At 38.1% G+C, this 25,065-nt stretch overlaps 4 protein-coding genes across 4 annotated transcripts in view; 3 read left to right on the top strand and 1 right to left on the bottom strand.

The window, feature by feature from the left end:
* Positions 1-25,065, bottom strand: part of atp6v1e1a (ATPase H+ transporting V1 subunit E1a) — a 154,225-nt gene that overhangs the window by 12,499 nt on the left and 116,661 nt on the right. The window lies entirely within an intron of this gene.
* smc1b (structural maintenance of chromosomes 1B) lies at positions 346-17,246 on the top strand. Its single transcript, XM_056251000.1, has 25 exons — positions 346-517; positions 1,290-1,475; positions 1,558-1,670; positions 1,791-1,994; positions 2,071-2,309; positions 5,556-5,814; positions 6,123-6,263; positions 8,279-8,361; positions 8,562-8,769; positions 9,248-9,433; positions 9,556-9,741; positions 9,846-9,992; positions 10,330-10,467; positions 10,577-10,693; positions 10,956-11,062; positions 11,192-11,333; positions 11,511-11,656; positions 11,754-11,907; positions 12,013-12,108; positions 14,817-14,973; positions 15,236-15,390; positions 15,475-15,626; positions 15,733-15,802; positions 15,887-15,997; positions 17,061-17,246. Exons 1-25 carry the CDS (start codon positions 409-411, stop codon positions 17,154-17,156), a joined length of 3,702 nt encoding a protein of 1,233 aa, XP_056106975.1. The 5' UTR covers positions 346-408; the 3' UTR covers positions 17,157-17,246.
* Positions 17,277-18,646, top strand: LOC130085293 (suppressor APC domain-containing protein 1-like). Its single transcript, XM_056250999.1, has 3 exons — positions 17,277-17,595; positions 18,125-18,386; positions 18,530-18,646. Exons 1-3 carry the CDS (start codon positions 17,518-17,520, stop codon positions 18,583-18,585), a joined length of 396 nt encoding a protein of 131 aa, XP_056106974.1. The 5' UTR covers positions 17,277-17,517; the 3' UTR covers positions 18,586-18,646.
* si:ch211-266k8.4 (TBC1 domain family member 10B) overlaps positions 20,039-25,065 on the top strand; it is a 41,283-nt gene continuing 36,256 nt past the window's right edge. Inside the window, exons 1-7 of the mRNA XM_056250975.1 lie at positions 20,039-20,195; positions 20,414-20,501; positions 20,890-20,997; positions 21,084-21,252; positions 22,484-22,609; positions 22,895-23,018; positions 23,332-23,401. Coding sequence (XP_056106950.1) covers positions 20,056-20,195; positions 20,414-20,501; positions 20,890-20,997; positions 21,084-21,252; positions 22,484-22,609; positions 22,895-23,018; positions 23,332-23,401 — 825 coding nt within the window. The 5' untranslated portion in view covers positions 20,039-20,055. The remainder of the gene's footprint in view (positions 20,196-20,413; positions 20,502-20,889; positions 20,998-21,083; positions 21,253-22,483; positions 22,610-22,894; positions 23,019-23,331; positions 23,402-25,065) is intronic.

The raw sequence follows: 25,065 nt of genomic DNA, 5'->3' as shown, positions 1-25,065 counted from the left end.
TTTATAATATTTTTATTAGGTTGTGTTGTTGTTATCAAAAACGTAATTGGCAGATTTATAAAATTGGCTGTTATTTTATTAGTATTCTATACACCTTGGGAGTCGGGACAGATAAACAGGTCATAACTATGCCTAAATACATACATTTCTTCGTGACTTTATTGAAAACTTTTATTTCAATTAAATTATATATTAATTCTAATTAATTTGATTTCTGATATGTTGCTTTATAAAAATTAGACAATTATTTTTTCGGAAGAATTAAATGCATCTAAAGTCTTTATTTCTCTTCGAGGTGATTTCATCAGCAGATTCAGCATCATGACGCAGTTTTCCCGCCTTCCCTTTTTTCCTGTCAGTAACTTAACTCGAGTAAACCAAGTTGCCTTTTTCATCTAGAACTGAAACATGGGTTTCTTAAAACAACTAGACGTGGAAAATTTCAAATCCTGGAGAGGAAAGCAAACGATCGGCCCATTTAAAAGGTTTAATTGCATAATTGGCACTAATGGATCAGGTGAGTTGGTAATTAAGCTAATTTGCGTGGCTAATCTGACAAAACCGCGACTGTATTTTGGCCACTAGCGCGACGCCAATCTAATTATTAATAATTTCGCCAAATAACGTTCTTTATTTAGATGCTTTGAGTGATACATGCGTTTTTAAACATGTTAAACGTTAACAATAACTTACATTCATTTATAAGGTGTCGATTCCTGTCAGTTATCAGCGTCATTTTTTTATGGGAAAGAGAGCGATTAGCAGCTAACTGTTAGATAAATATCAATAATATGAATGTCGCCAAAACATATAATTTGTTAAAAGCGTACCAGTTATCTAAGAGACAACCAGTCTAAGAGACGTTAGATATTTATAGTATTATATATAGGCCTAGCGTATTAACTTATATCCTATGATTATATCATAGTGTAACGTTGGTGTAACGTTAGTATAGTAAGAATATCATGTAACGTTAAATACCATGGTAACGTTACTATCTTTTCATACCATAATTTTACCATAAAACCACCAGTCCAAGGGACATGCATATTTAAAGTTTTAAATGGCGTATTATGTCATATAGTCTGGTCTAGTATAGTTAGAATATCATGTAAATACCATGGTACTATCTTCTCATACCATAATGTTGCCATGTTACCACCACTTTAATGTGGTACATTTTAACTTCATGTAGATGTTTTTCATGCTAAAATGTTAAGGAGGCATCATCAGTATGGATTAGTGAGTGTTATTGAAACACTTTTGATGGTTGTTTATCTCCTCTGTAGGCAAATCTAATGTCATGGATGCTCTTGGATTCGTGATGGGAGAGAGGGCGGTCAACCTCCGTGTGAAGCACACCAGAGATCTCATCCATGGTGCCCACATCGGCAAACCTGTGTCGACGTTCGCCAGTGTGACCATGATCTACTGTAGAGACAATGAGGAAATTACCTACAGTAGATGCATTTCAGGTGAGTGTGATTGAGCTCTGCTAGAAGTTTAAGGTAAAACCGAACTGAATGATTTTCTGATGGAACAATTCACTTTTTATAGGGGAATCTTCTGAGTATCATGTGAATGGTAAACAGATGACTTTAGCGAAGTACACTGGAGAGCTAGAGAAGATCGGCATTGTGGTGAAAGCGAAGAATTGTCTGGTGTATCAGGTGCTTCAGTGATAAAATGGTCAACAAATGCTGTAGCATTTGGTTATCAGCATTTGATTAATTGTTTATTAATAGTTTTTCTTTATTCTTACACTAATCATAGATTTATTTGTATATCAGGGTGCTGTGGAGTCAATTGCCATGATGAATGCCAAAGAGCGAACAAAGATGTTTGAACGAATCAGCAACTCTGGAGAGCTGAGAGCTGAATATGATGCCAAGCTAGCGGTCCTGCAGAAAGCCAAAGAGGACACCCAGTTCCATTTTAACCGGAAGAAAGCGGCTACAGCTGAGAAGAAACAAGTCTTCAAAGATAAGACTGAGGTAAGACCTGTCAGATGTCGAAATATTTTCATAAATTAGCATCTCCTTGACAATGTATTTATCTCGATCTTCTCAGGCGGAAAAATATCAGACACTGGTGGACGAACTCAGAGAAAGCAAACTCCAGCTGGCCCTCTTTCATCTCTTCCACAATGAGAAAAACATAAACGCACAGTCAGAAAAACTGAGGGACGCACAGGAGGCCGCAACGCAGCAGAAGAACAGCCTAGAGGTCTGGGAACAAACTGTGAAGGCTCAGAAGAAAGAACATGGGCGCCTGAACCGAGAACTTCAGCAGTTGGAGAAGGAGATCAGGCAAGTCACTGGCAATGTACTTTAACTGGAAATGTCTTTGAATGTAGAGAGAACAAAAGTAAATTATACTGTTAATTCTTGCATTTAACAATACTTTTCATTAAAAAAAACAATTTTAAATAAATAAATTATAAAGTTTTGCTTTTATAAAGTAATGTTTTATATATATATATATATATAAAACATTACTTTATAAAAGCAAAACTTTATAATTTATTTATTTAAAATTGTATAAAGTAATGTTTAATATAAAGTTTTGCTTTTATAAAGTAATGTTTTATATATATATATATATATATATATATATATATATTTATTTAACAATTTACCTATTATATAATATATGAATTAATAATATCATTATTTAATATATTAGATATTTAAAATAAAATATACATGTGAAGCTATTTACTTTAAACAATATAATTCTTGTATTAGGGTTGTCGACTTTAACGCATGCGACTAATTCAAAGTCCTTAATGCGTTAAAATATTTTAAACCGCAAATAAATTACTAAAGCAATCGAAATTGTGTCATTGACATAATTGACGTCACTTAGTTAGATGATCGTGGGAGTTCATCGGTGTGATCTATAATGGCAATCTAAAATCTACAATTAATCGATAAAGACTGGCATAATTTGCTTTAACTCTGCTGAAAACCGAAGAAAGACATTTTCCTGATGCCTGCGCTGAATAGTTCATGAAAGTGGTGGAGTGAGAGATAGAGAGCAAGATCACTACTGTTGGTACAGAACGCACGAGGAACATGATTGCTGCATCTAGGTTGTTTCCTTGCGGGCACATGCCTTGTATAGCACACATTATACAGACGGTAATCGTCATGCCTCTTCGCTTTTCTGGGTACTCAAAGCGCTTTACATGGAAGGGGGAATCTCCTCAACCCCCTCCAATGTGCAGCATCCACCTGGATGATGCGACGACAGCCATATTGCGCCAGAACGCCCACCACACACCAGCTTACTGGTGGAGAGGAGACAGTGATGAAGCCAATTGATATATATGGGGATGATTAGGAGGCCATGATGGACAGAGGCCAAGGGGCAAATTTGGCCAGGATGTCGGGGTTACACCCCTACTCTTTTTCGAAGGACATTACCATTAGGGACAAAATCCATTAAGGATTTTTAATGACCACAGAGAGTCAGGACCTCGGTTTAACGTCTCATCCGAAGGACGGATGTTTCCACAAGGTGGCATTCCACCCTCAAGAATGATAATCTTGCCAGGCTGGAGAAACTACTGGAATAATGCAGGTTGGTACTTCATTTTATTTGGTGGTGATGTTATCTTTTAGCCAGTGTTTATGATTTATTTTATGCTGTTAAAACATGTCCTGTATATATTTAGACTAGCTCATGGAGAGAGTAACACTTTACAATAAGGTCCTATTCATCAATATTAATGCATTAACTATTTTAACTATAATCAATATCAACTATTAGCTATTGCTTATTTTTTATTAATCTTTGTTCATTGTTTAATTTTGTTTAAATAATACTTATACCCTTAATTTTAAAAATGTATTTGTAAATGTTGAAATTAAAATGAACTAAAACCAATGTTAACAGATGGATCCTTGTGTGAAGTGTTCCTGTAGATGGAATGTGTTTTTTGGTGTGTGTGTGTGTACTGTAGGCACTTGTTTGAATAAATTGGATTTGTGTTTTTGTGTGTTTATTATGCAGGTATAACTTCTTGCTGGTGAAAAATGTTTCCTGTTCTGTTGTGTTACCTGCACTTTACCACTTGTCACAGAAGATGGCTGTTTCAGAAGATGATCCTGCTTATATTGTGCGCTTTAAGGATGCATTTAAAGGGGATTTGGCTAAGCGGCGTAAGCGCATGGAAAACACAAACATTGCTTAGCTCAAAATAGCAACAGCTCTTGATGCCAGATTCAAAAACTTGAAATGCATTCCTAAAGTAGAAAGAGCTGGAGTTTGGGAAACATGAGACAATATTCTTAAAGAGACCCTGGCTCCACATCACTCAGATGCTGAATCAGAGCTACCAATAAAGAAATTTGATCTCCTCTAGTTGGGCTCTGATACAGAGTCAGATGATGAAACATAACTGGAATCCAGCCCTCTTGCTAGATATAGAGCAGTGCCCAACATAAGCCTTGAACAATGCCCTTTACAATAGCGGTGTGCACACAGCAAATGTCATGACAAGCTGGTGACTCTTGCACTGAAATATCTTGCAACTCCTGCTTCAACTGTGCCGTGTGAGAGACTATTTTCACTCGCAGGACTCATAGTGCACAAGCAGAGGGCTGCTCTGGCACCTGAGAATGTTACTGTTACCAAAAGCATGATGGGAAATCGCACAGATTAGTCCTCATGGGTTGAAACAACAGTGATATATTGTTCAATTGTTCTCTTTTAAAATGTTTCATTTTAAAACTCTGGTATCATGTTTTTGATACTGTTTCATGTTTCTGACAGTGTGATCTTGCTATGAGTTATGTGTTTGTTGTCATATTTCAAAAGAAAAAAAAACTATGATACACATGTTTTTCGAATGGAATTACTTGTACCTTGGGTGTCTTGTTCGTCATATTTATTTTCATATAAAAGCAACAGAAGACAGAACCTAAATTATATCCAGTTCATTAGCATGAGTGAATCCTGTGATATTTGCCTTTGATCTCGCAGCTGTGATCCACTATGAGAAAGGAGAACTGTCCTTCTTGCCTGCACTTTTTTCAGTCCTCCCCTCACTGCAGCCGCCTACTCTTGCCTACATTTCAGACGAGGCGTGGCACATCTCAAATGAGCCTAATAAACGTATTAAACAAGAAAAATGGTGTATACTTAATTTTATATGGTGTGATTAAAAATTGTAATCTGTTGACAGCCCTATTATATATATATATATACACAATTGTATTGTTATAATTAGTATTCATCATCTATATACATTACATTTATATATATAAAACGCAAAAAGAAATATTTAAATAGTTTATTCAAATAATTATATTTAACATTTCAAATATATATAACAATTTCATTTCTATAATATAATTTTTATAATATAAATGCACACATAACATTTGACCTAGTCAATAAATATATATACATTACATGTATATATACACACACAAACATAAATATTTAAATAATATTATAATATATTTAATATTTAAAGTAAAATATACTTGTAGTAATGGCTACAGAATTTTTTTAAATATTATTTTATATGAATGTTGTTCTTCCAGATCTCAGGAGCAGACTCTTAATCAGCAGAGGCCTCAGTACATCAAAGCTAAAGTGAACACCTCCCACCACCAGCACAAAGTGGAGGAGGCGCGCAGATCGCTTCAGAAGAACCGGAGTCAGCAGGCCAAAAAGGAGCAGGAGCTTGAGGAGCTGAAGGGAGAGCTGACTGAGCTGGAGAAGGCCTGGACGGTCTCTGAGAGGCAGATGGAGGAGGAGGGGGCTCAAAGAGGAGACGGAGTGCAACTAGAGGAGGCCCAGGTTAAAATCAGTGTTTTGTGAACATTCTCTCTATAAGGACAACATAATTGCATTGGAAAATAATAGTCACTGAAATAAAGTAGAGGTGGACTTGATTTTATCCATTGGGGCTGTATTGAATTGTAACAACAACAAAAAAAGTGACATTGGTTGATATTTTTTCTTGCTGACAGGGCATTCGTTATATCTGCAGAATAGAAGCTGTTTCGATTAGAAATTTTAGGGTCATAAATAGGGCCAATTTTGTTAATATGTTGACTGTAAAACATTAAGATATATGATGTTACACACTGTTTGACTTTGTACAGATGGAGCGGTATAAGGAACTCAAAGAGCTGGCCAGGAAAAAGGGAGCGATTTTAAACCAAAGCGCTGAGAAGCTGCACTGGGAGGTAAAAGCAGACCGTGAGAAGCTTCAGTTTGACCTGAGGAGGAAAAGTGAGATACAGGTAGGCTTCTGTGTTTATGTGAGTGTCTTTTTGCAATATTGTGATGTACAGTAACTCTGTTTACTTGTCTTTAATATTTGAACTAGGGCTGGAACAAACGATTATTTTTTCAATCGATTAATCTAATCTATAGATTTTTAGATTGATCGAACGATTACCGTATTTTTTCGCTTCCATTTAATCTATTGATTCTGAATAAATACCGATTTACCGATAAATAATAACCAAATGTTTACAAATAAATAATATCCGTAACTAATCTATGTATGAACTTTTACCTAATGATTTTTGGGGGATTTACAGCAGCAACTGCTTACAAGTATAAATCCTGAAATGTTTTGTTAATTCAGGAGATTAATGTTATGTTCATTCAGCTATAATATGATCATATGATAACCATGCACATTAGGGGTGGAACGGTACACAGAAGTCACGGTTCGGTTCATACCTCGGTTCAGAAATCACGGTTCGGTACGATTTCGGTACAATGGAGGGAAAAGCAAAACAAAAATGCAGAAGGCATTGTATTTTTTAATAAGTTTTATTATTAAAGGCATAGAACCAGTTTATTTGTAGTGCACTGACAATAGTTTTATATAATTAGTGTATTAATTAAATTAATAAAAAGACAAAAAGACCTTGCAATATGTTTGGTAATTGTACCTGAATGAATTTAAAATTAATTTGCTATTTCAGATCAAGATATTTGTTTTCCTTCATTTTAATTAACTAACTTTATTCTCATCTGAATTATAAATAATTGATTTCCGTATAAAATAATACTACCATAAAAACTTTTGTTAACAGTTGTAGGTTACAGTTTGACAAGAGTTAAGAGTGTGACAAAAGCACAATGTTGTGTTTTATTGCCAGTGTACACAAATATAAGTAAACAATTTGCAGTTTTAATGATGTCCTGTATGAAAAAAATGACGGAGTATGTTTTTACGTTTCCACTGTTCGATCGCCCGTGCCTCTCTCTCTCACACACACACACACACACACTGTTCATCGCGCAAAACGCGCCCGCGCCTCTCTCTCTCTCTCGCACGCGCGCGCACACACACACACACACACACACACACTGTTCCACACACACTGTTCATCGCGCGATTCGCGCCCGCGCCTCTCTCTCGCGCGCGCGCGCACACACACACACACACACACACACACTGTTCATCGCGCGATTCGCGCCCGCGCCTCTCTCTCGCACGCGCGCGCACACACACACACACACTGTTCGATCGCGCCTCTCTCTCTCTCGCACACACACACACACACTGTTCATCGCGCCTCTCTCTCTCTCTCTCTCTCGCGCGCGCACACAGACACACACACTCCTGCATTGCAATCTTGATCGCAGCCTGTTCATTGCTGCGTTAACAGTCACACCAAAAGCGAATAGAGCGAAATTTATCGCTATTTAAGAGTTTTTTTTTTTTATTTGTACCGTGTATTCTGCGTGCAAATTCGTGCACCGAACCGTGACGCCCGTACCGTTTCGGTTCAATACGAATACATGTACCGTTCCACCCCTAATGCACATCTATATGATAACCATGCACATTTGTATTAAGCACAAAATATGAGGCTGACAACAGTATTCTATTGCTGTGTAAAATTTCACTGTAATAGTCCAAATACTTACACTGCCGTCACGTCGTTTTGAGGTAAGAGAGCCCCGGGATGTTTTCTTTCTTTTCAGATGCCCCTGCATAAAGGTTGTGCTGCTGTGCTTTGCCATTTCGGTTTTACAGAGTGTACAGAGCAGCATTTTAATTGGTCTCTGTTAAAAAAATTCCTACACTTTAGATTGGGCTGGATATTTTTGTAATAACAGCTGGTTTTCAGCATGCCCGGGAGCCACTATCATTGGGGAACATAAATAAAAATATATATTATTTATTTATTATTTTTGTGGTGGGGCCAGTAAAAAGTAAAAATGTGGGCTTGTAGAAGAAATCCTTAGCACTGAGCCCTGCGATTTATTTCATGATATAAATGTTTGTTTGCAGGCAAATATTAAACACTCTCAAACTCGGATGGAAGATTTCATCAGAAGGGCAGAGAAGCTGGAGGAGTATGCCAGCACTACTAAGTATGACACACTTAAATCCCTTTGCACTAATAAGAACGGACATTATAGAGCTTGTGATTAAGATAGATGTGATTAAGATTTGTTTTGTGTTATTGTATTATTTTACAAAAATAACATTGCTGTAACTGAATTGTGTTTCTTTTTATTGAGTAACATTATTCAGTTGAACTGTCAGTCACATCTTACTCATTTTTCTGAAGGAAAGCTCTGGAGGAGCAGTGTCAGCAGGAGGAGCAACTGGCAGAGGAGCTGTCGAGAGGCTTCATACGAAGGGAGGAGGTGAACGAGGAGCTCGCGCAGGTGCTGACCAAGCTGCAGAACGCTCGGCTGGACAGCCAAGAGAATCGACGACAGCAGAAACGAGACGAAGTCCTTGAAAGCCTCAGGAGACTCTACCCTGATACAGTGGTACTGTAACAATCAGCTTACACAGCCCCCTAATGCCCCCTTATGTTTTTTGTCATCTGTTAGATTGAAGCATTGCAAGAAATTATGGAAAGTGATGTAATTTGAAATATTTTCCTTTTTGACAGTAACATCAATAAGGGGGGATTCCACAAAAATAAGCAGGAACTGTTTCCCATATTGATAATTATTAATGATTCTGGTACAGCAAATTAGCATATTAGAATGATTTCTGAAGGATCATGTGACACTGAAGACTGGAGTAATGATGCTGAAAATTCAGCTTTGCCATTAAAGGAATAAATAAAACATTTAAATATATAAAAAAGTAATATAATGTAATACAGTAATATAATGAAATATTTGTATAATTGAAATGAACTGATTTTACTGTATTTTAGATTAATTAAATGCAGCCTTGGTGAGCATAAGAGACTTCTTTCAAATTAGAAACTTCTGTTGGTTTCTTAACTCATTTCAGTATGGCCGTCTGGTGGACTTGTGCCAGCCCATCCACAAGAAATACCTGCTCGCCGTCACCAAGCTGTTTGGCAAGAACATGAACGCTATTATTGTGACGTCTGCCAAAGTGGCTCATGACTGCATCCGATTTCTGAAAGAGGAAAGAGCCGAACCAGAGACATTTCTTCCTATTGACTATATAGATGTGAGTGACTCATCAGTGAAAGCCCTTCATAATGAATTATTTTGCTTTATTTTTTATTTACTTAAACAGCTTTTTATATGGTTGGATTTGCAAAGAGTGTTCTTTAACTGTATGCGCATCAGGTACACCCTCTGAACGAGCGTCTGAGGGAAGTGCAGGGAGCCAAGATGGTGGTGGATGTGGTTCAGTGCGCTCAAAACGCCCCTCAGCTTAAGAGGGTGATTCAGTTTGTGTGCGGAAACTCCCTGGTCTGCGACTCTCTGATAGGCGCCCGTCGCATTGCCTTCGATGGCCCTGAGCGCCTTCAGGTGAGTACATGCACCTGTATGCCATAAAGATTACATCATCGTTCCAGGTCGATTACATTTACAGTTTTCCTGTACATCTATGACTTGTGTAATGTATTGTTTAGACGGTGGCTCTTGACGGCACCTTGTTTCGCAAGTCTGGGGTGATCTCCGGAGGCTCCTTGGACCTAAGCAAGAAAGCTCGACGCTGGGATGAGAAGGATATGAATAAACTGAAGGAGGAGAAGGATAAGCTGTCATCCGAGATGCGTGTAAGTGTCCCAGATTGCTAATAGACACTATAGATACCTGTGCGATGGCAGACATGCAATAAAAACCGAAAATCATGTTGAAAGTCCAAAATCCTGCTATATATTAAACTTTAAGTACATGCTGACTAGTTGTGGTTTTGTTTCTTAATGCAATGAAAATCACAACTAGTCAGCATGAATTTAATGTTTAATATATAGCAGGATTTTGGACCAATGAGATTTCAGTGTGGGCGTGGCTACTTAGATGAAAAATTCGTATTAGTATGGAAGAGATTAACTTTCTCTTTATCATGTCATAGTGTTATATTGCAGGCTAATACTGTTGATGTATGTGCAGGCCCTGATGAAGCTGAAGCGTAAGGAAGTGGATTTGAAGCAGATCAGGGCTCAGTCTCAGGGAAACCAGACTCGCCTCAAATACTCCAACACAGAACTGGACTCCATACGCAAGAAGAGCATCCCAGCTTGTCAGGCTGCAAGTCACACTCTTTCTTTTTTCTTTCCCCTCCTCCATTGTTGCATGACATTTAAACATCTCTAATTCTCTAATGAAATCTGTGTGTGTGTGTGTGTATGAACTTTAGGAGATTTCCAAACTCAGGAGTGAGCTCTCCAACCTCGAGGCCCAGTTTGAGATACAGACTGAGAATGTAGAACTAAAGGATAATGAGATGAAGGCCATCAGGGACAAAATTCACCAGGTCAATTGATTTAAGTGTAACATGATCTCTTGAGGTTTTCCGTGGTCATGGAAAACTAGGAGATATCAAGGAATTTAAAGTTGTTCAATATGAGCTTTTTTTAGTTACTCATGCCAATAATGACAGCAAGGTGGCACAAATGTACACTAAACTGCTGAAATGATAGTTTTACAGTATTTAGACAATCTCTTTAAAAAAGTGTATTGGTCAATATCATTTCTCCATGCTAAGCTGTCTTGTGGGTTGATTTTGCTCATCTTAGATGGAGGACGTGGTGTTTGCGGACTTCTGCGTAGTGATCGGTGTGGCTAACATCCGTGAGTATGAGCAGGATTATCTGCGACTGCAGCAGGAGCTTGAGAAGAAGCGGTAAGACCTGCACAAACAATTCCTACCCATGTTATCACTGTCATCACAGACAGCTTAGTGCATTTGTACATTATGGCATGAAATATAATGTGAACTAAATCTGGCTAAATAAATCTCCTGATTGTCCAGCCTGGAGTTTGAGTCCCAGCACACCCGCCTAAGTATCCAGCTAGATTACGAGCAGGCTCAGTTGAAGAAACTCGTCAAACAGATGAAGAAGACAGAAGAGACCATCGAAATAGAGGAGAACATCGTTATTAGCTTGAAAGAGGCAAACTCACTCACTCCACTTTTGAGACACAACATTTAACATTTTGACTACATTTATCTTTTTTTTTTACTCTGTTTAATAGTGTCATGTTGAGCTGGTTATGTAAAAAAAAAAGGTTCTGACATGTTTGGTTTTTATATTTGAAGTACTGCTGTCTGTTCCCCACATCTCCACCAGGTGGAGGACAGACTTTTGATAGCTGTGGAGCAGACACAATCAAATCTCCTAGAACTGAACAACCAGCTGTCAGAAAAGACAACTTTAGTTAACGATGCCAAGACAGAGGTTGACAAGACTCTTAAAGGCTCCCAGGAGAGAAACAAGTGGGTATCTGAGCATGATAATGGTTGATCTGAGAAAAAAAAAAGATGCTAATAGTTGGTGTTATTTATTTGATTTATTTCTCCTTTTTGTCTGCAGGGTGCTGATGAAGCTTCAGAAGGAAACGATCTGTGCTGAGGCAGCCCTAGAACAGCTGAGACTGAGCAGACACAACCTGCTGCTGGGCTGTAAGATAGACAACCTACCGTTGACACTGATTTCAGGAGAGCTGGATGACATCAGTGACATACAGGTGCAAACAGAGGGTCAGATCTACTCAAAATAAGGCAGCACAGATTATATTCCCTTTTGTATTTTTCTTATTCTGCTTGTTAAGTGTCCTCTAACTTTATTGCAGCTGGACTCAGAGTCTCAGAGCATCAGCACATTGGATATTTATGAAAGAGAAGCGCAATTGATGTTTGACTATTCAACACTGGACAAGGGCCTTAAGGTGAAAACATGACATTAAAGCAGTCTCACTCAGAGCGGTCATTCTTATGCTGTAGATAGGGTTGTCGCAATAACCGTAATATTGTAGTAACGCGCTTCTGACAAGCCAACCGCAGAGGAATGCAAGTAACCACAGCAACTGCAGTATTCGCGTGTTTTCTTTTTTCATAAGGTTATACCCTTCTTGTTTTGAACTTAATGCATGTGTATTTTTAATGTTAAATGATAATGTTAATGATAACAAGACTGTTTATCATGGTGATTTATACAGAGGCTTTGTGGATTTGCACTTAACAAGCCTAAACAGACAGTGAATGAGAGAGATCGACTGAGCGCGTGCGATTACCTGCCTCTGTCTTTGAGGTCAAGTCATATATTTGTGGTGAGGTTAGGTAAGGTTGCTGAGTCCAAGGAAAGCAAAATATTTGACGTCTCATCCTTTTAACGTTTAAGGGTATTTACCATGAATGGCGGCAGCGCTGGTCAATGCATTGAATCAATGCCATTGGTCTCTATTTAGTGAAGCTTCAGCGTTACCCATGCGACGCATTGCTGGTCAGCTGAGCCTTGAAAAGTGGAGCTCAAAGTTAAAATAATAACACCTTGTTTCATTACATCTATCTTTTAATGAATCAGCGTTTTTGAACGTGTTTGTTGAATGAACGGTTTAACGACTCACTCAAAGACAGTCCCTTGCCGCTATCTAGTGGCGTAACAATGTAACTGCGTGGTGACCATAGACTAAAAAAAATGGACCAAGCGTCTGTGACGTCACCCATAGATTTTCTGAATAGCGGTTTTGAGGCCGTTTATGGGGGGTATGGGCGGCGCCATCTTTTGAAAATCTTGGGAAATCCTAACCCCGCCCCCCTTTTGGCCAATCCATATATGGGTAAAAGGGCGGGCTTTTTGTGAGACTGAGCCGGCTGGTGGACGCGCCTCTTTAGCCAAGCAGCCTTAGGCCCCATCCACACTACTGCGTTTTAGTTTAGAAACGGATAATTAAAACGAATACGATCTCCGTCCACACCAGCGTTTTAGCTGCATATTAGAATTGATCTCCGTCCACATTAAAACGACTGAAAACGCGGATCACGTGACCATTCACCAACACTGGGCATGCGCGTGCCGGTGTAAACACAACTTCATTGATTAAATTATCCCACCATGCTCTGGGTTAACCCCAAACCGACCCTCCATGTACGGTCAACGCCGCCGCTGCACACGGGAATTGTCACAGATCGCTCGAATAATAGCTTGACTCCGGCGCATGTAGGCAGTTATAGCGTTGTAAAATGCAGAATTTACTTGTACAACAGCTGCTAGCAAAGATATACGCCATGACTGATGACACCCAATCATAGAGCCGAGCGTGAGCCTCTACTACGTCATCGTTTCTAAAGTCCTCCGTCTTGACCCGTCTACACTAAAACGCCCTCCGGAGATTCAAAACGAAAAACGGGTCGGCAGCGTTTCTAAACTTCTCCGTTTTGGGTCTCCGTTTTTGCCGTTTTAGTGTGGACGGGAGGTGCAAACGTAGCAAAAGGTCTCCGTTTTTAAATGAAAACGCAGTAGTGTGGACGGGGCCTTAAGGGGCTTTCACACAGGACGCGGAATGCGCTGCGCTGGCCGCTGGGTTCAGCGGTGCTATTCAGATACAACGTGATTTGCGCTGCGCTATGCCAGAGCAAAGTAGGCGGAGTTTTCAAAAACTTTAAGCGGGAGTTCTACACGTCAGTATAATAACGTTAGTTATTTAGATTTTTGTTCCTCCTTTCGGTCAGCAGTAAACTATGTATCTGTCCCGTGCACAGTGCTAGCCGTTCATCCATTTTGATTTCCGTGTTTGTTTGGATGTCCCGTTTCTATTGGCCGCGCTGGTAATCGTCACAGAGCGCAGTGGCAAAAGTTGAACTATTTTGAACTTTGACCGTGGCATGCGCGCGAGCTGCGCACCGCTGCGCTTGCGCTTTGGTCGACGCAGCAACAAAACGTCTTCGCGCGGCGCAAGCCATTGAAATGAATGGGTTTCATAGCGCAGCGCTTTCCGCGTCCTGTGTGAAAGGCCCATTAGCTATCCGTAATGTTACAAGATCGACTGGCAGACTAGGCTACTTTTTACAGTCTATGGCTACTACATTCACTGCAAAGCTCCTGAAGAACACTCCAATGTGGGACATATCAGTCTATTCTTACATTTATTCATTTGGCAGACGCATTTGCAGTGTTTCAAACGTCGGTTATAACCATAGGCATAGGTGTAATTTGCGGGTGGGACGGGTGGGACATGTCCCAACCACTTTTTGCCATGGTCGATATTGTCCCCACCAATTTTGAACTCGGACGTGCTCTTTAATCCGTTGCGGAGACTCTCTATTCGTTCCGGTGAAATCACAAAGTAAAATGCACACAAATATGTCCCTGCTTGATATACAACCACTGATAAACATAATCGGTTTTAATGAGAGAGAAAAAACAAAAAACTATACGAGTGGGGATGAATGATTAGAACCCAGAACCTCTGACACGCTTGGCAAAAGTTCTGCCACTGGACCATTAAAGTGCATGCATGTAACTGTCGGATCTATGTATTTCTTCACGTGAAAATTCTCGCCAACAACGACATATTAGATCTCATTAAACGACAAATTATTCCTTCACCGCGACAGCCCTAGTTGTAGAAGTGATTTTGATTTATTGTGTGTGTAGGCCCTCACTGATGAGAGTGAATTGGAGGTTCAGTTGGAGAAGCTCAAAGAAAGCGTCTCTTCTCTGGAGTCCATGATCATGATGTCTAGAGCTCCCAACCTGAAAGCTCTAGAAAAGATCAGAGATGTTAAGGACAGCTACCGGGAAGTCATGGATGGTACGAGACAAATATGAATACATTTCATGGTGGGGAGTGGGACTACTCCTGAAATAGCCCCTCTATTAAACCTTCTACATTTTACATTTTTAGTTGCCTAGGTAGTCCATGTCTGTTTGCTTTGAGATGATCTATGGTTAGTTTTAGTTTGTTATAATAACCCTTTTTGGGTTTAAATTTATTGTCGTAACACATCCATCAATCACATAAAACATTGATCATGTTTGTGTGTTTTTACCTCTCCATACTCAAAAACCCTCAGCTTTTGAGACCAGCGCACATACTACTAAGAAATGCGGTCAGGAGTTTGAGCAAGTGAAGACCAAACGCTTCCAACTCTTTAATCAGTGCTTTGAACATGTGTCTATCGTCATCGACCAGATCTACAAGAAGCTCTGCAGAAACACCAGCGCTCAGGTCCATGCTTGACTCACTTCTTCAATGACTTGTTCATTCATTTTTATTTTTGTATGAAACTTTGTTTTTACACACGTCCTTTAGGCCATTCTCAGCGCTGAGAACGCATATGACCCTTACCTGGACGGCATCAACTATAACTGTGTGGCTCCTGGGAAACGATTCATGGCCATGGACAACTTGTCAGGAGGAGAGAAGGCCATCGCTGCTCTCGCTTTGGTCTTTGCCATTCACAGGTGGAAAAACAGCATAAGCACATAAACAAACTTCTTGTAAAGTAATATCTGACTATAAATACAGATGTGGGAGAAAACTGTAAAGATCATTGTTGTTTAATTTTAGCTTTCGTCCTGCCCCGTTCTTTGTGCTGGATGAAGTGGATGCTGCCCTGGACAACACAAACATTGGCAAGGTAAAGACCAGCCTCAATGTCTCAAAAACGTGCTGTTTTGATATTCTTTATTTGCCATGATAGAAAGACATTGTTTCCTTTCAGGTTACAGGATTTTTCCGGATGATGTCCAGAGAAAGCTGCCAGATCATTGTGATCTCCCTGAAGGAAGAGTTCTACTCGCGGGCAGACGCTCTTCTTGGAGTCTATTCTTCGGTATACACACATCCACACTGTATCACATCAACCTCATCACTCATGGTCCATTTAGAGTCCCCATAAAATCAAACTCAAACTAAAATGAACACAGTGTCTGTTTTTTTCCTGGCATCCTTTGGATGTGTTACATTAAATGATCATGCTATCATCATTCAAGTGCTTTAAAACCATTGAAGGGTGATAAGATGCAAATGAGAACTCAATTCGTGAAGCATCTCTCTGGCCTGTTTCACACTGAACGCGTAAGCAGTGCATATTTGTTACGCCGCCCATGTTATCAGATTAGAGCATTCACACTGCAAGCAGAGCAGAAACGGCAGTGCTGCCATCGTTTCAGTGCCAAGTCTATTTTTGCTGTCTCTCGTGCTGAATTTAAGCCACAGTGCATTGTTCTTGTTCAAAATAGCATGAAAAATAACACATTTTACCATAAAATCATATAAGTAAGGTGTTCTGTTTCACAATTACCGAATGACATTCAGCGCTGTGAAAAAAATAAAGTACAAGAAAACACATCATTGCCAGAAGTTTTTGCCCAAACTTCAAAGGCTTGTTTAATTGATTAAAACTAGAGGCATATCTTTAAAATGACTTTTATTATGTAAGATGCATTTTTTAAAGAATCAATTAATTGAAAGTTCAAAGGTATAGCATTTATCTGAAACAAATCTTTTGATACATTATAAATGTCTTTACTGTCACGTGTGATCGATTTAATATGTCCTTGCTGAATAAAACTATTAATTTGAAATGAAATGAAATGAAATCCAAACTCTTAATGTATGAGCTTTTTCAAAGTAACCACCTTTTTCTTACAATATGGCTCAATATATTTAGGTAATGCACCAACATATGATAATATTTGAAAATAATGTTTTTTTTATACATTTATTACCTTTTTTTGCAGGAAGTACATCAACACAGAAATTAAACTTGTTTATCAAGTTTATTTAACATTTTTTAATAAGAGTCTTTTCAAATTTTGGATGCTTTTTGATTCATGCCTAACTGTTCTCATTTATCATGCACCCCTTTTTTTTTTCTTTGCTTGTCGTCACAGTTTGATGAATGCATGTTCAGCCGTCTTCTCACCCTGGACCTCACCCCATACCCACTGAACGACGAGAACGGCACAGAAAGAGAGATGGACAAATGATTTAAATGGCTTTATGGCAGATAATGCCAGAACTGTACTACGTGAATGTTGAATGTTATACGGTGAAAGTTAGAAAAGTAGTTACATATAAAAGTGTTTCATTTTAAAGCTGTTTTTTTATGTGTTTGCTTTTGTTCAATATGTAAAGTAATTTTAATACAGTTTTATTGTTTGCGTTTGTGAAGAGTTTTGTTTGAATTTCTTCATTAGTAGTTGTGCAAACTGTACACTTTGACCTGCCGCTCTGTCACTAGGGTGGAGTTTCAGCAAATCCTCAGCCTCTGTTCTTCCACTCTCTCTTACTCTCTGCTTCTCTCCTCGTTACCTCAAATGTAAAGCTTTGCTTTCTTTAGCAACTCCAATGGCATCTTACACAGTGGTCATTGTCCCTCTCAGGAACAGGCTTACCAGTCTGGATGCAGTGCATTTCTTCCTCTGGGTTAGTTTGCTTTCTCATCTATGTTTGTTATAATTTGTAATGCTATCGGGGGTTTTCTAGCAATGCTTTTAGTAAACAAGTTGAAGTAATTCAAATATAATTGAAGTGACCATATTGTTGGATAAACTAAGCATTCACACTGTTTAGAAAAGGTTGAAAGCATAATTCAGTCAAGTGATGTATGTACTGCTGTTAATTCAGGTTTAACTGTATATTTTAGGTTGTTTATCTGTTATCTTAAAACTGTACCATAAAAGTTACATCAGTATTTCTTTCAAACTAATAGTTTATTCTCAACACAGACGTCAGCCATCACAGTTCATCACGACATTCCCATCCAGCTCCGATGGGAATACTCATAGTTCACAGCTACTTAACACACACATTGTGGTCTATTTTTATTTTGTTTACTTTGCACAATGCAATTGTGAAAACCTGTTTTTGTTTTTTGAGGCAGCTGTATGTACACAAACGCTAATACAATCACGGATTATCATGCAAAAATGTCAAAATATTTTTATATTTGCAGGTGAAAAAACTGAAGGATTTGGAGAGGGAAAAGGACCTTCTGTGGATGGGACTACAGGCTTTAGAGCAGGTTCGAGAGAGGTTATGCTCGAAGCTGGAAGACTATTCCAGCAAAAAAGAGATGAGAAAAGTACTTCAGGAGTTCCCAGACACCCCAACCCTGTTGTTGGCTCAGATCCACAGAGTGAACAGGGCATTGAGGAATCTATTGTGTAACTCCAGGAATCCCACCAATCCTGCTCAAGGCAGGCCTTCGATAGAAGGTTATGTTCCTTAAACAGTAATGCATGTCAAATCACTGTAAAAGTTCTTAATTTTCAAAGATCAAGTTAGTTCGATCTTCATTTGTAACTTTTTAGTCAACTATTGAAGTCAATGTATTGAAAGCCGTTTACCTTTTTATCAGGTACTGAAGGACACCTGCCCTCTCCTGCCTGTTCAGAAGAAAGTGCTTGTTTTTGATCAACTGTTTATTCTGATGTCCTGTACTGTATTTTACAGTAATACAGTAATACTTCTTTGAGTGGCTTGAAATCATTTTATGTGCAATAATGGAGGTGTATCGATATTTGACATTTACGAAATGTGCAGTATACAATAGAGCACACTGGATTTAATGAATCCACGTGTAATGTAAATAATGTCATTAACCCTCTGGTCACTTTTGACTGAAAATGGTAAATGGTAACTTCATCGGAATGAATACGAAACCTGGTACCTTTTGTGGCACTGGCCGGAGCAGAAAAAATGTACATGATTGTAAAAAACTAAATGTCAAGAGAGAGAAAAAGTCACACTTGTACTCTTCGCTATAGAAAATTAATGGGAAATATGAAAAAAAAATAAAAAAATACAGAGAATATTTTTGGGTGTACAGTCCACAAATCAGCCACGATGCAAAAAAAAAAAAAAGCACATAGCAATGAGGTTAAAATCTAAACCATCAAGAGTACAAAATAGACAAATAGCCACATAAATGAACTGGTGCGGGTGTAACAATATTGCAAAATTGAGCCAAGAGACTCAACTAAGAGGTTAAAATAGATCAGTCCCAGATGGGTTAAATTCTGATAAAACATTCCATTTCTTTTTTGTTACATTTAATGCATTTTGATTATATGAGAAACAAAATGTTTTTACTTTAATAATGTAAAAGCACCATATTAACATTTTAAACAAACGAAAAAAGAACGTTATATAAAACCCTAAAAACTTGGTTCTCAGTAACCATTATGGTATTACAGGTGATTTTCTTCATTTCTTTCCACCAGATGGCACCAATCTGCCTCCATTCATGGATTTTGGATTGACTCTATTTTGACTTAAATAATGAATGAATTGAAAAAAGGTGAATATTCACTGAGTACCATAAAAATGAAAATACCATTAAACGCGATGACGTCATGATGATGTCATAGAACTAACTTTATACAACGTCGTCTGCGGCCGAATCACATCATCCACAGCCGTGCTGATATAGAGCCATATCGCACGGCTACTCTACTCGTGTGATATTGCTTATATATTTGGGGGTCCTCGGCCACCCAGAGCGATGTAAATGACTCAGAAATATAGAATAATATCACCAGTTGACCAATCCTGACTCAAGAGGAAAGCAGATTCCAATCATAAATATGTTATAAAATAATGTGATTACATTTTCAAATGTGTCAAGTCTAACACAGTTTATTATTATTATTTTTTTTATATCAATAATTTTATATATTTTTTTATTTGTGACTGTCTTACGATATATGTCAAGAGCATAGACTGGAAAAAAAAGTCAAGAGTCAAGACTTTTATTTTGAAGAGTAGTTTGATTGTGTTCATCTTGGCGCTGAGTTCAAGCGTCGGTTACAGTCAGTGTACAGCGCGCAGATGAGAGGACTCGCGTGCAGAATGAAATCAAACTGATTGCCTGAGAGAACCATCATGTTGAAGAGAGCGAGCAGCTCAAGCAGCGGGAAGAGCAGCACTTCACGGCGGAGCAGCTCTGTAGGCTTCGATGAGTTCGGCTTTGCTCTCAGTAAGAAAAGAGTCAGGAAACTCCAACACAGATGTCATGACTACAGGTAACGTTAGATGTTGACTAATACATAAATACTAGTATTGGTAACACTTATACGTTACTTCCTGGTTTGTGTGTTCAATTCATGTATTTATTTCAGCTTTCAGTTCATTTTCATAACTCGAAATATAATTCAGTTTCACGTGAATAAACACTATGCTGTGATGTGCACTCGACAAGTAACGTTAAAACATTAGGAGCATCTTTAACTGTTTTCATCAGTTATCCTCAGCCTAATCCAGTTAAAGTGAAGGAGCTGTGTGAATTTCTCACTTACTGGAATGGATCCAGTTTCATCTGCAGAAATCAGGTGTGCATCTTTCTCTAGAAGACTTAAAATATTTTGACGTTTACCCAGGGTATTAACGTAGGTACTCAGGATTGATAGTGGCATTCACAAAAATGTACATCATCTTTAAGTATAATCTTTAAAATCTGATCTTTAGAGAAATCAATGAACACATCAGAATGAATATTCATATTTAGTCTAAATGATTGACTTTACAGCAAAACTGGTGTTGGACAAATTACATTCTTCTGTTGATTTGTTTTTTTTTTTACTTGCTGTTATTCCAAACCCAATTCCAGCTCATCAATTAAAAATCTAATCTTATATACTGAATTTTGCCCAGCCCTGCATTTAAAATGATTTACTCAATGTGTTTAATAATTTTCACATTCCTTTTTCCCCAAATCAGATCGAGAGGTTTATTCGTATTGGTATTCCTCCGGCAATACGTGGACGAGTTTGGAAATGCCTCCTAAATATCGACAGTCTCAGAGCTGCTAGCTCTTTTGATTATGAGGTGCAACCCCATCAATATATTTATTTTTGTCATTATTATTCAAACAAATCAGAGACATTTGCCTTGTTTTAACCCATTTGCTCCAGGCATGTCAGGCTGAGATCCGTAGACCTCTGGTTGATCTTGGAGTCAGTGAGTACAGCATCATCTCTACTATAGACTCTCTAGTGGACACAGAGAATGAGATCAGCAGCGGACAGTCGGATCTCCCCAGTGCTGACCTCACACTCTTCAAACAGATCGCCCTCGACCTACGTGAGTTCTGCCTTTGGATGTCCACTGAAATTGCATGATATTTTTCTATAATGTACACTTATCTGAACTATGTTGAGTACTATATTTGAGTACTTTTATTTTAATTAATTAAAAAATGTAGTCTGTACAATTTTATAATATTTTTGAAAGAAGTCGCTTGGGCTGCATTTATTTGATAAAAATACAGTAAAAACAGGAATATTGTGAAATATTATTACAATTTGATATAACTGTTTTCAATGTCAATATATTTTAAAATATAATTTATTCCTTTGCTATTTTCAGCATCATTACTCCAGTCTTCAGTCACATGATCCTTCAGAAACCATTCTAATGTGCTGATTTACTGCTCAAAAAATATTTCTTATTTATTATTGTTGTCAAAAATAATATTAAGTTTGGGATATGTAAGATGTTTTTTTTTATTCAATTTAAATTATATAATTATTAAAATGTAAATGTAATAATTTTAATTAATACTTTTATTAAGCAATGATGCATTAAATTGATCAAATGCGACAGTAATGACATATATGTTGTTACAAAAGATTTTTTATTTCAAATAAATGCTGTTAAATGGCGATAGCTGCTGAAAATTGAACTTTGCCATCAAAGGAATAAATTACATTTTAAAATGTATTCAAATAGAAAACAGTTGTTTTAAATTGTAATATAATATTTCACAACATTACTGTTTTTACTGTATTTTCTATTACATAAATTTGGTTAGCATAACATACTTCTTTCAGAACCATTTAAAAAAAAAAAATCTTACAGACCCCAAACTTCTGAACAGCTAAAAACTGTTTTACTGCCTCATTTTCAGATGAAAAAATGTGAAATGTCCTGTGACTTTTAAGAGGAAGCTGTAATTTTTCACTGATTGCAGTGTTTTTGTTTGAACTTGGCCAATATTCGGAAAACCACATGGGGGCGCTGCCTAAACACACTTCCCATGTTGATTTACACTTCTATTAATGCATTTTGCAGGCCCTTTTACCCAAAGTGCACCAGGGTATACATTCAAAGTTTGATTGTTTTCTGGGAATCAGACCCTTATCCTTGTTGTTTCTGAAACCGTGCTCTACCTTTTGAGCTACAAAAAGCCTAACGCTTCTATATTGGCCAACTTGAACATTTGCCCTTTTGTATGTGTTCTTTTTATAACTTTTGCATTATATATAGAGTTTTGAAAGGTTGTGGCAGTTCCGTTCCATATTTGTCTACATAGGAAGGTCATTTCCGACCCATCGCACTCTGATGGGGGATCGTCCCGAGGCTATTGAGGGCCAGGCCAAACTTTTCAGAGTTCTTACCGCATTTGCCCGATATAATCCCCAGATTGGATATGTACAAGGTAATAAACTGCCTGTACTTCCACAAATGAGGTCACTGGCATTACTGAAATCTTATTGAACTTTGTGCCTGTGCCTTTATTGGTCCTTTCAAACATATTTGAGTACAGAATATACTGATATTCAGTCTCAAGAGGGCAGTCAAGTGCTGTCTTGTTGATATTGCATGTCATTGTCATAATTTGGTTTGCATTTTTTTTTTGTGGAGCTAATTTAGCTAGTTCACCCTTGACATTGAGGCCATAATGGGACTATGTGATGCCTCAAGGTTTGTTTGTTTTGCTCAGGGATGTCCTATATAGCTGCTGTGCTCCTAATGATCCTGTCTGAAGAAGAGGCTTTCTGGGCACTGGTTGCTCTGTTAGAGAAGCCCAAGTATCTCTCAGAGCTCTTTGATTCCTCTATGAAGAAGTAAGACCTTAGCTTTACTGTGTGAACTTTAAACATGCACATAAAATGGTTCCTACTTTACTTGCTTTATATTTTTTAACGAATATTTTCCTAACTAAAATCATCTGTTGACAAAGCTGTTGGAAGATTTTGGAAATCACACATCAGCCAAGTTGATTGTTTTTCGGCCAATGTCAATAATTGCAAATAGGTCAACAATTGGTTGATTAATCACCCTCACTAATATATTAGTGTAGCATTAGTAATTTCTTGTTTCTTTCTAATAAACCTAGTTTAACCTTTTACCTATTTGAATCATTTATTTTATTTTCAGGATTCAACTTCAAGCTTTGGTTTTTCACCAGCTCCTGAAACACAGGAAACCTCTGCTCTTCCAGCACTTGGTGAGAATTATGGTCTACATTTTTATTAGATTTGTATGTAATGAAATTGCATTCCAGGTTTTTATTGTGTGTATATATAAATAAATCATGGCCTCAACTCTCATCAGGAAAATGTCTGAATATAAAAACAGGCACATGCTGCATAACACACAGTCTCTCAGTCCTCTAGATCACAGCCTTTCTCCTGAGAAGCCTTTCTCATTTAATGTCCCTCACAGATTTGTCTCCGTGTCTTATAGACCTTTTCCCAAGGGCTTTTAAATGAGCTCTTCTGTGTTTTTATTTTTATTTTTATAGTAGTGGCTGTCCGCCCCCTCAGAGCATTTGTGCTGCTTTGAGAACTCTTAAGGGATTTCCTTCTCTCTGTGTGTTGACTCAGCACAGCTGTCTAAAAAGCTGAGCTATTAGACTGCAGCACAGGACAAAAGATGATGCTGTAAACTTACAGGCAAGGCAGATTGCAGTGACAAACCTAAAACTAAATGGAGTAGATTGTTATAATCAAGCATTCTGTAATTTGCTCACTCTCATATTGTAACTAACATTAAAGAGGACCTTTTATGCTTTCTACATTTTCTTTAGTGTGTAATGTTGCTGTTTGAGCATGAAAAAAGCAGTGTCTACTTCAAAAAGGGAGTTATTCTCTATATCACACTGTTTCTGAACTCTTTGAAACTCTTTGATTGTAGTCTTCAGTTTTTTTCTGTGAATGTACTCATCACAATACTCCTCATAAAAAAAAATCCTAAAAAAACGATTTTATTTTTCTAGCTGATGTACGATAAAAACATAGACAGCCAATCCATCCTGCTTTAAAGAGCTTGAATATTTAAAGCAGCAGACGACAAAACTCAGTGTGCAGATAACCATATCGATATCGTCCACTGGTGTGGTCCACTAATATAGTTTTCGGTATCGTTTTTGGTGTGAACGGGCATTTACAGTCAGACTGGGAAGAGAGGTGCCGCAACAATAAAATATGTGAAAAATAATGTGTTTTTTGAACATTCAAGCATGAAAACCTATCCTAGCAGACCGCAAAAACAGAATCAAGACTGTGTAAAAGGGCATAATATGGCCTCTTTAAAGCTCCTGTAGGTAACTTTTGAAAACATGTATTTGTTAAAACTGTCATTATGTCCTGACAGTAGAATATGAGACAGATAATCTGTGTAAAAATCAAGCTCCTCTGGCTCCTCCCAGTGGTCCTATTGCCATTTGCAAGAAATACACGCTCCCGGTCAGAAACAACCAATCAGAGCCAGGAGGCATGTCTTAGCACTGTCAATCCCGCTCGTGTACGCGCTGATCACACCCCTCTCTTGCACAGCGCGAGCCGTCGTTCAAACTCAAGATTGCCGGCGTGCTGCAGCTGTGCTTATGACGGAGAAACAACCTAAACTGCCAATTCTCGAGTGACACCTGCTCATAAAACAAAGAGGTAAAAGGAAAAAGACAGATGACGATAAACAAGCGGAAAAAAAAAGAATTACACAGAGCCCATTGACTCGGTGTCAAAACTCTAGCCGCACAACATGTAGATAAAATGTCACGCACTCTGCTAAGCAACAATTGAAACCTGCTAATTCACTGGCTTGTCATGTTGCTGAAATAATGTACTAGCACACCTTATCTAGCATTATATATCGGTAGAAAAATGACTT

The sequence above is a fragment of the Rhinichthys klamathensis genome, unplaced genomic scaffold (genome assembly GCF_029890125.1).
Source record: "Rhinichthys klamathensis goyatoka isolate OS25496 unplaced genomic scaffold, OSU_Roscu_1.1 h1tg000076l_1, whole genome shotgun sequence".
NCBI classification, from domain to species: Eukaryota; Metazoa; Chordata; class Actinopteri; order Cypriniformes; family Leuciscidae; genus Rhinichthys; species Rhinichthys klamathensis.
Note: the sequence above shows the minus strand (reverse complement) of the source record. Positions and strands in the feature narration are given on the sequence as shown.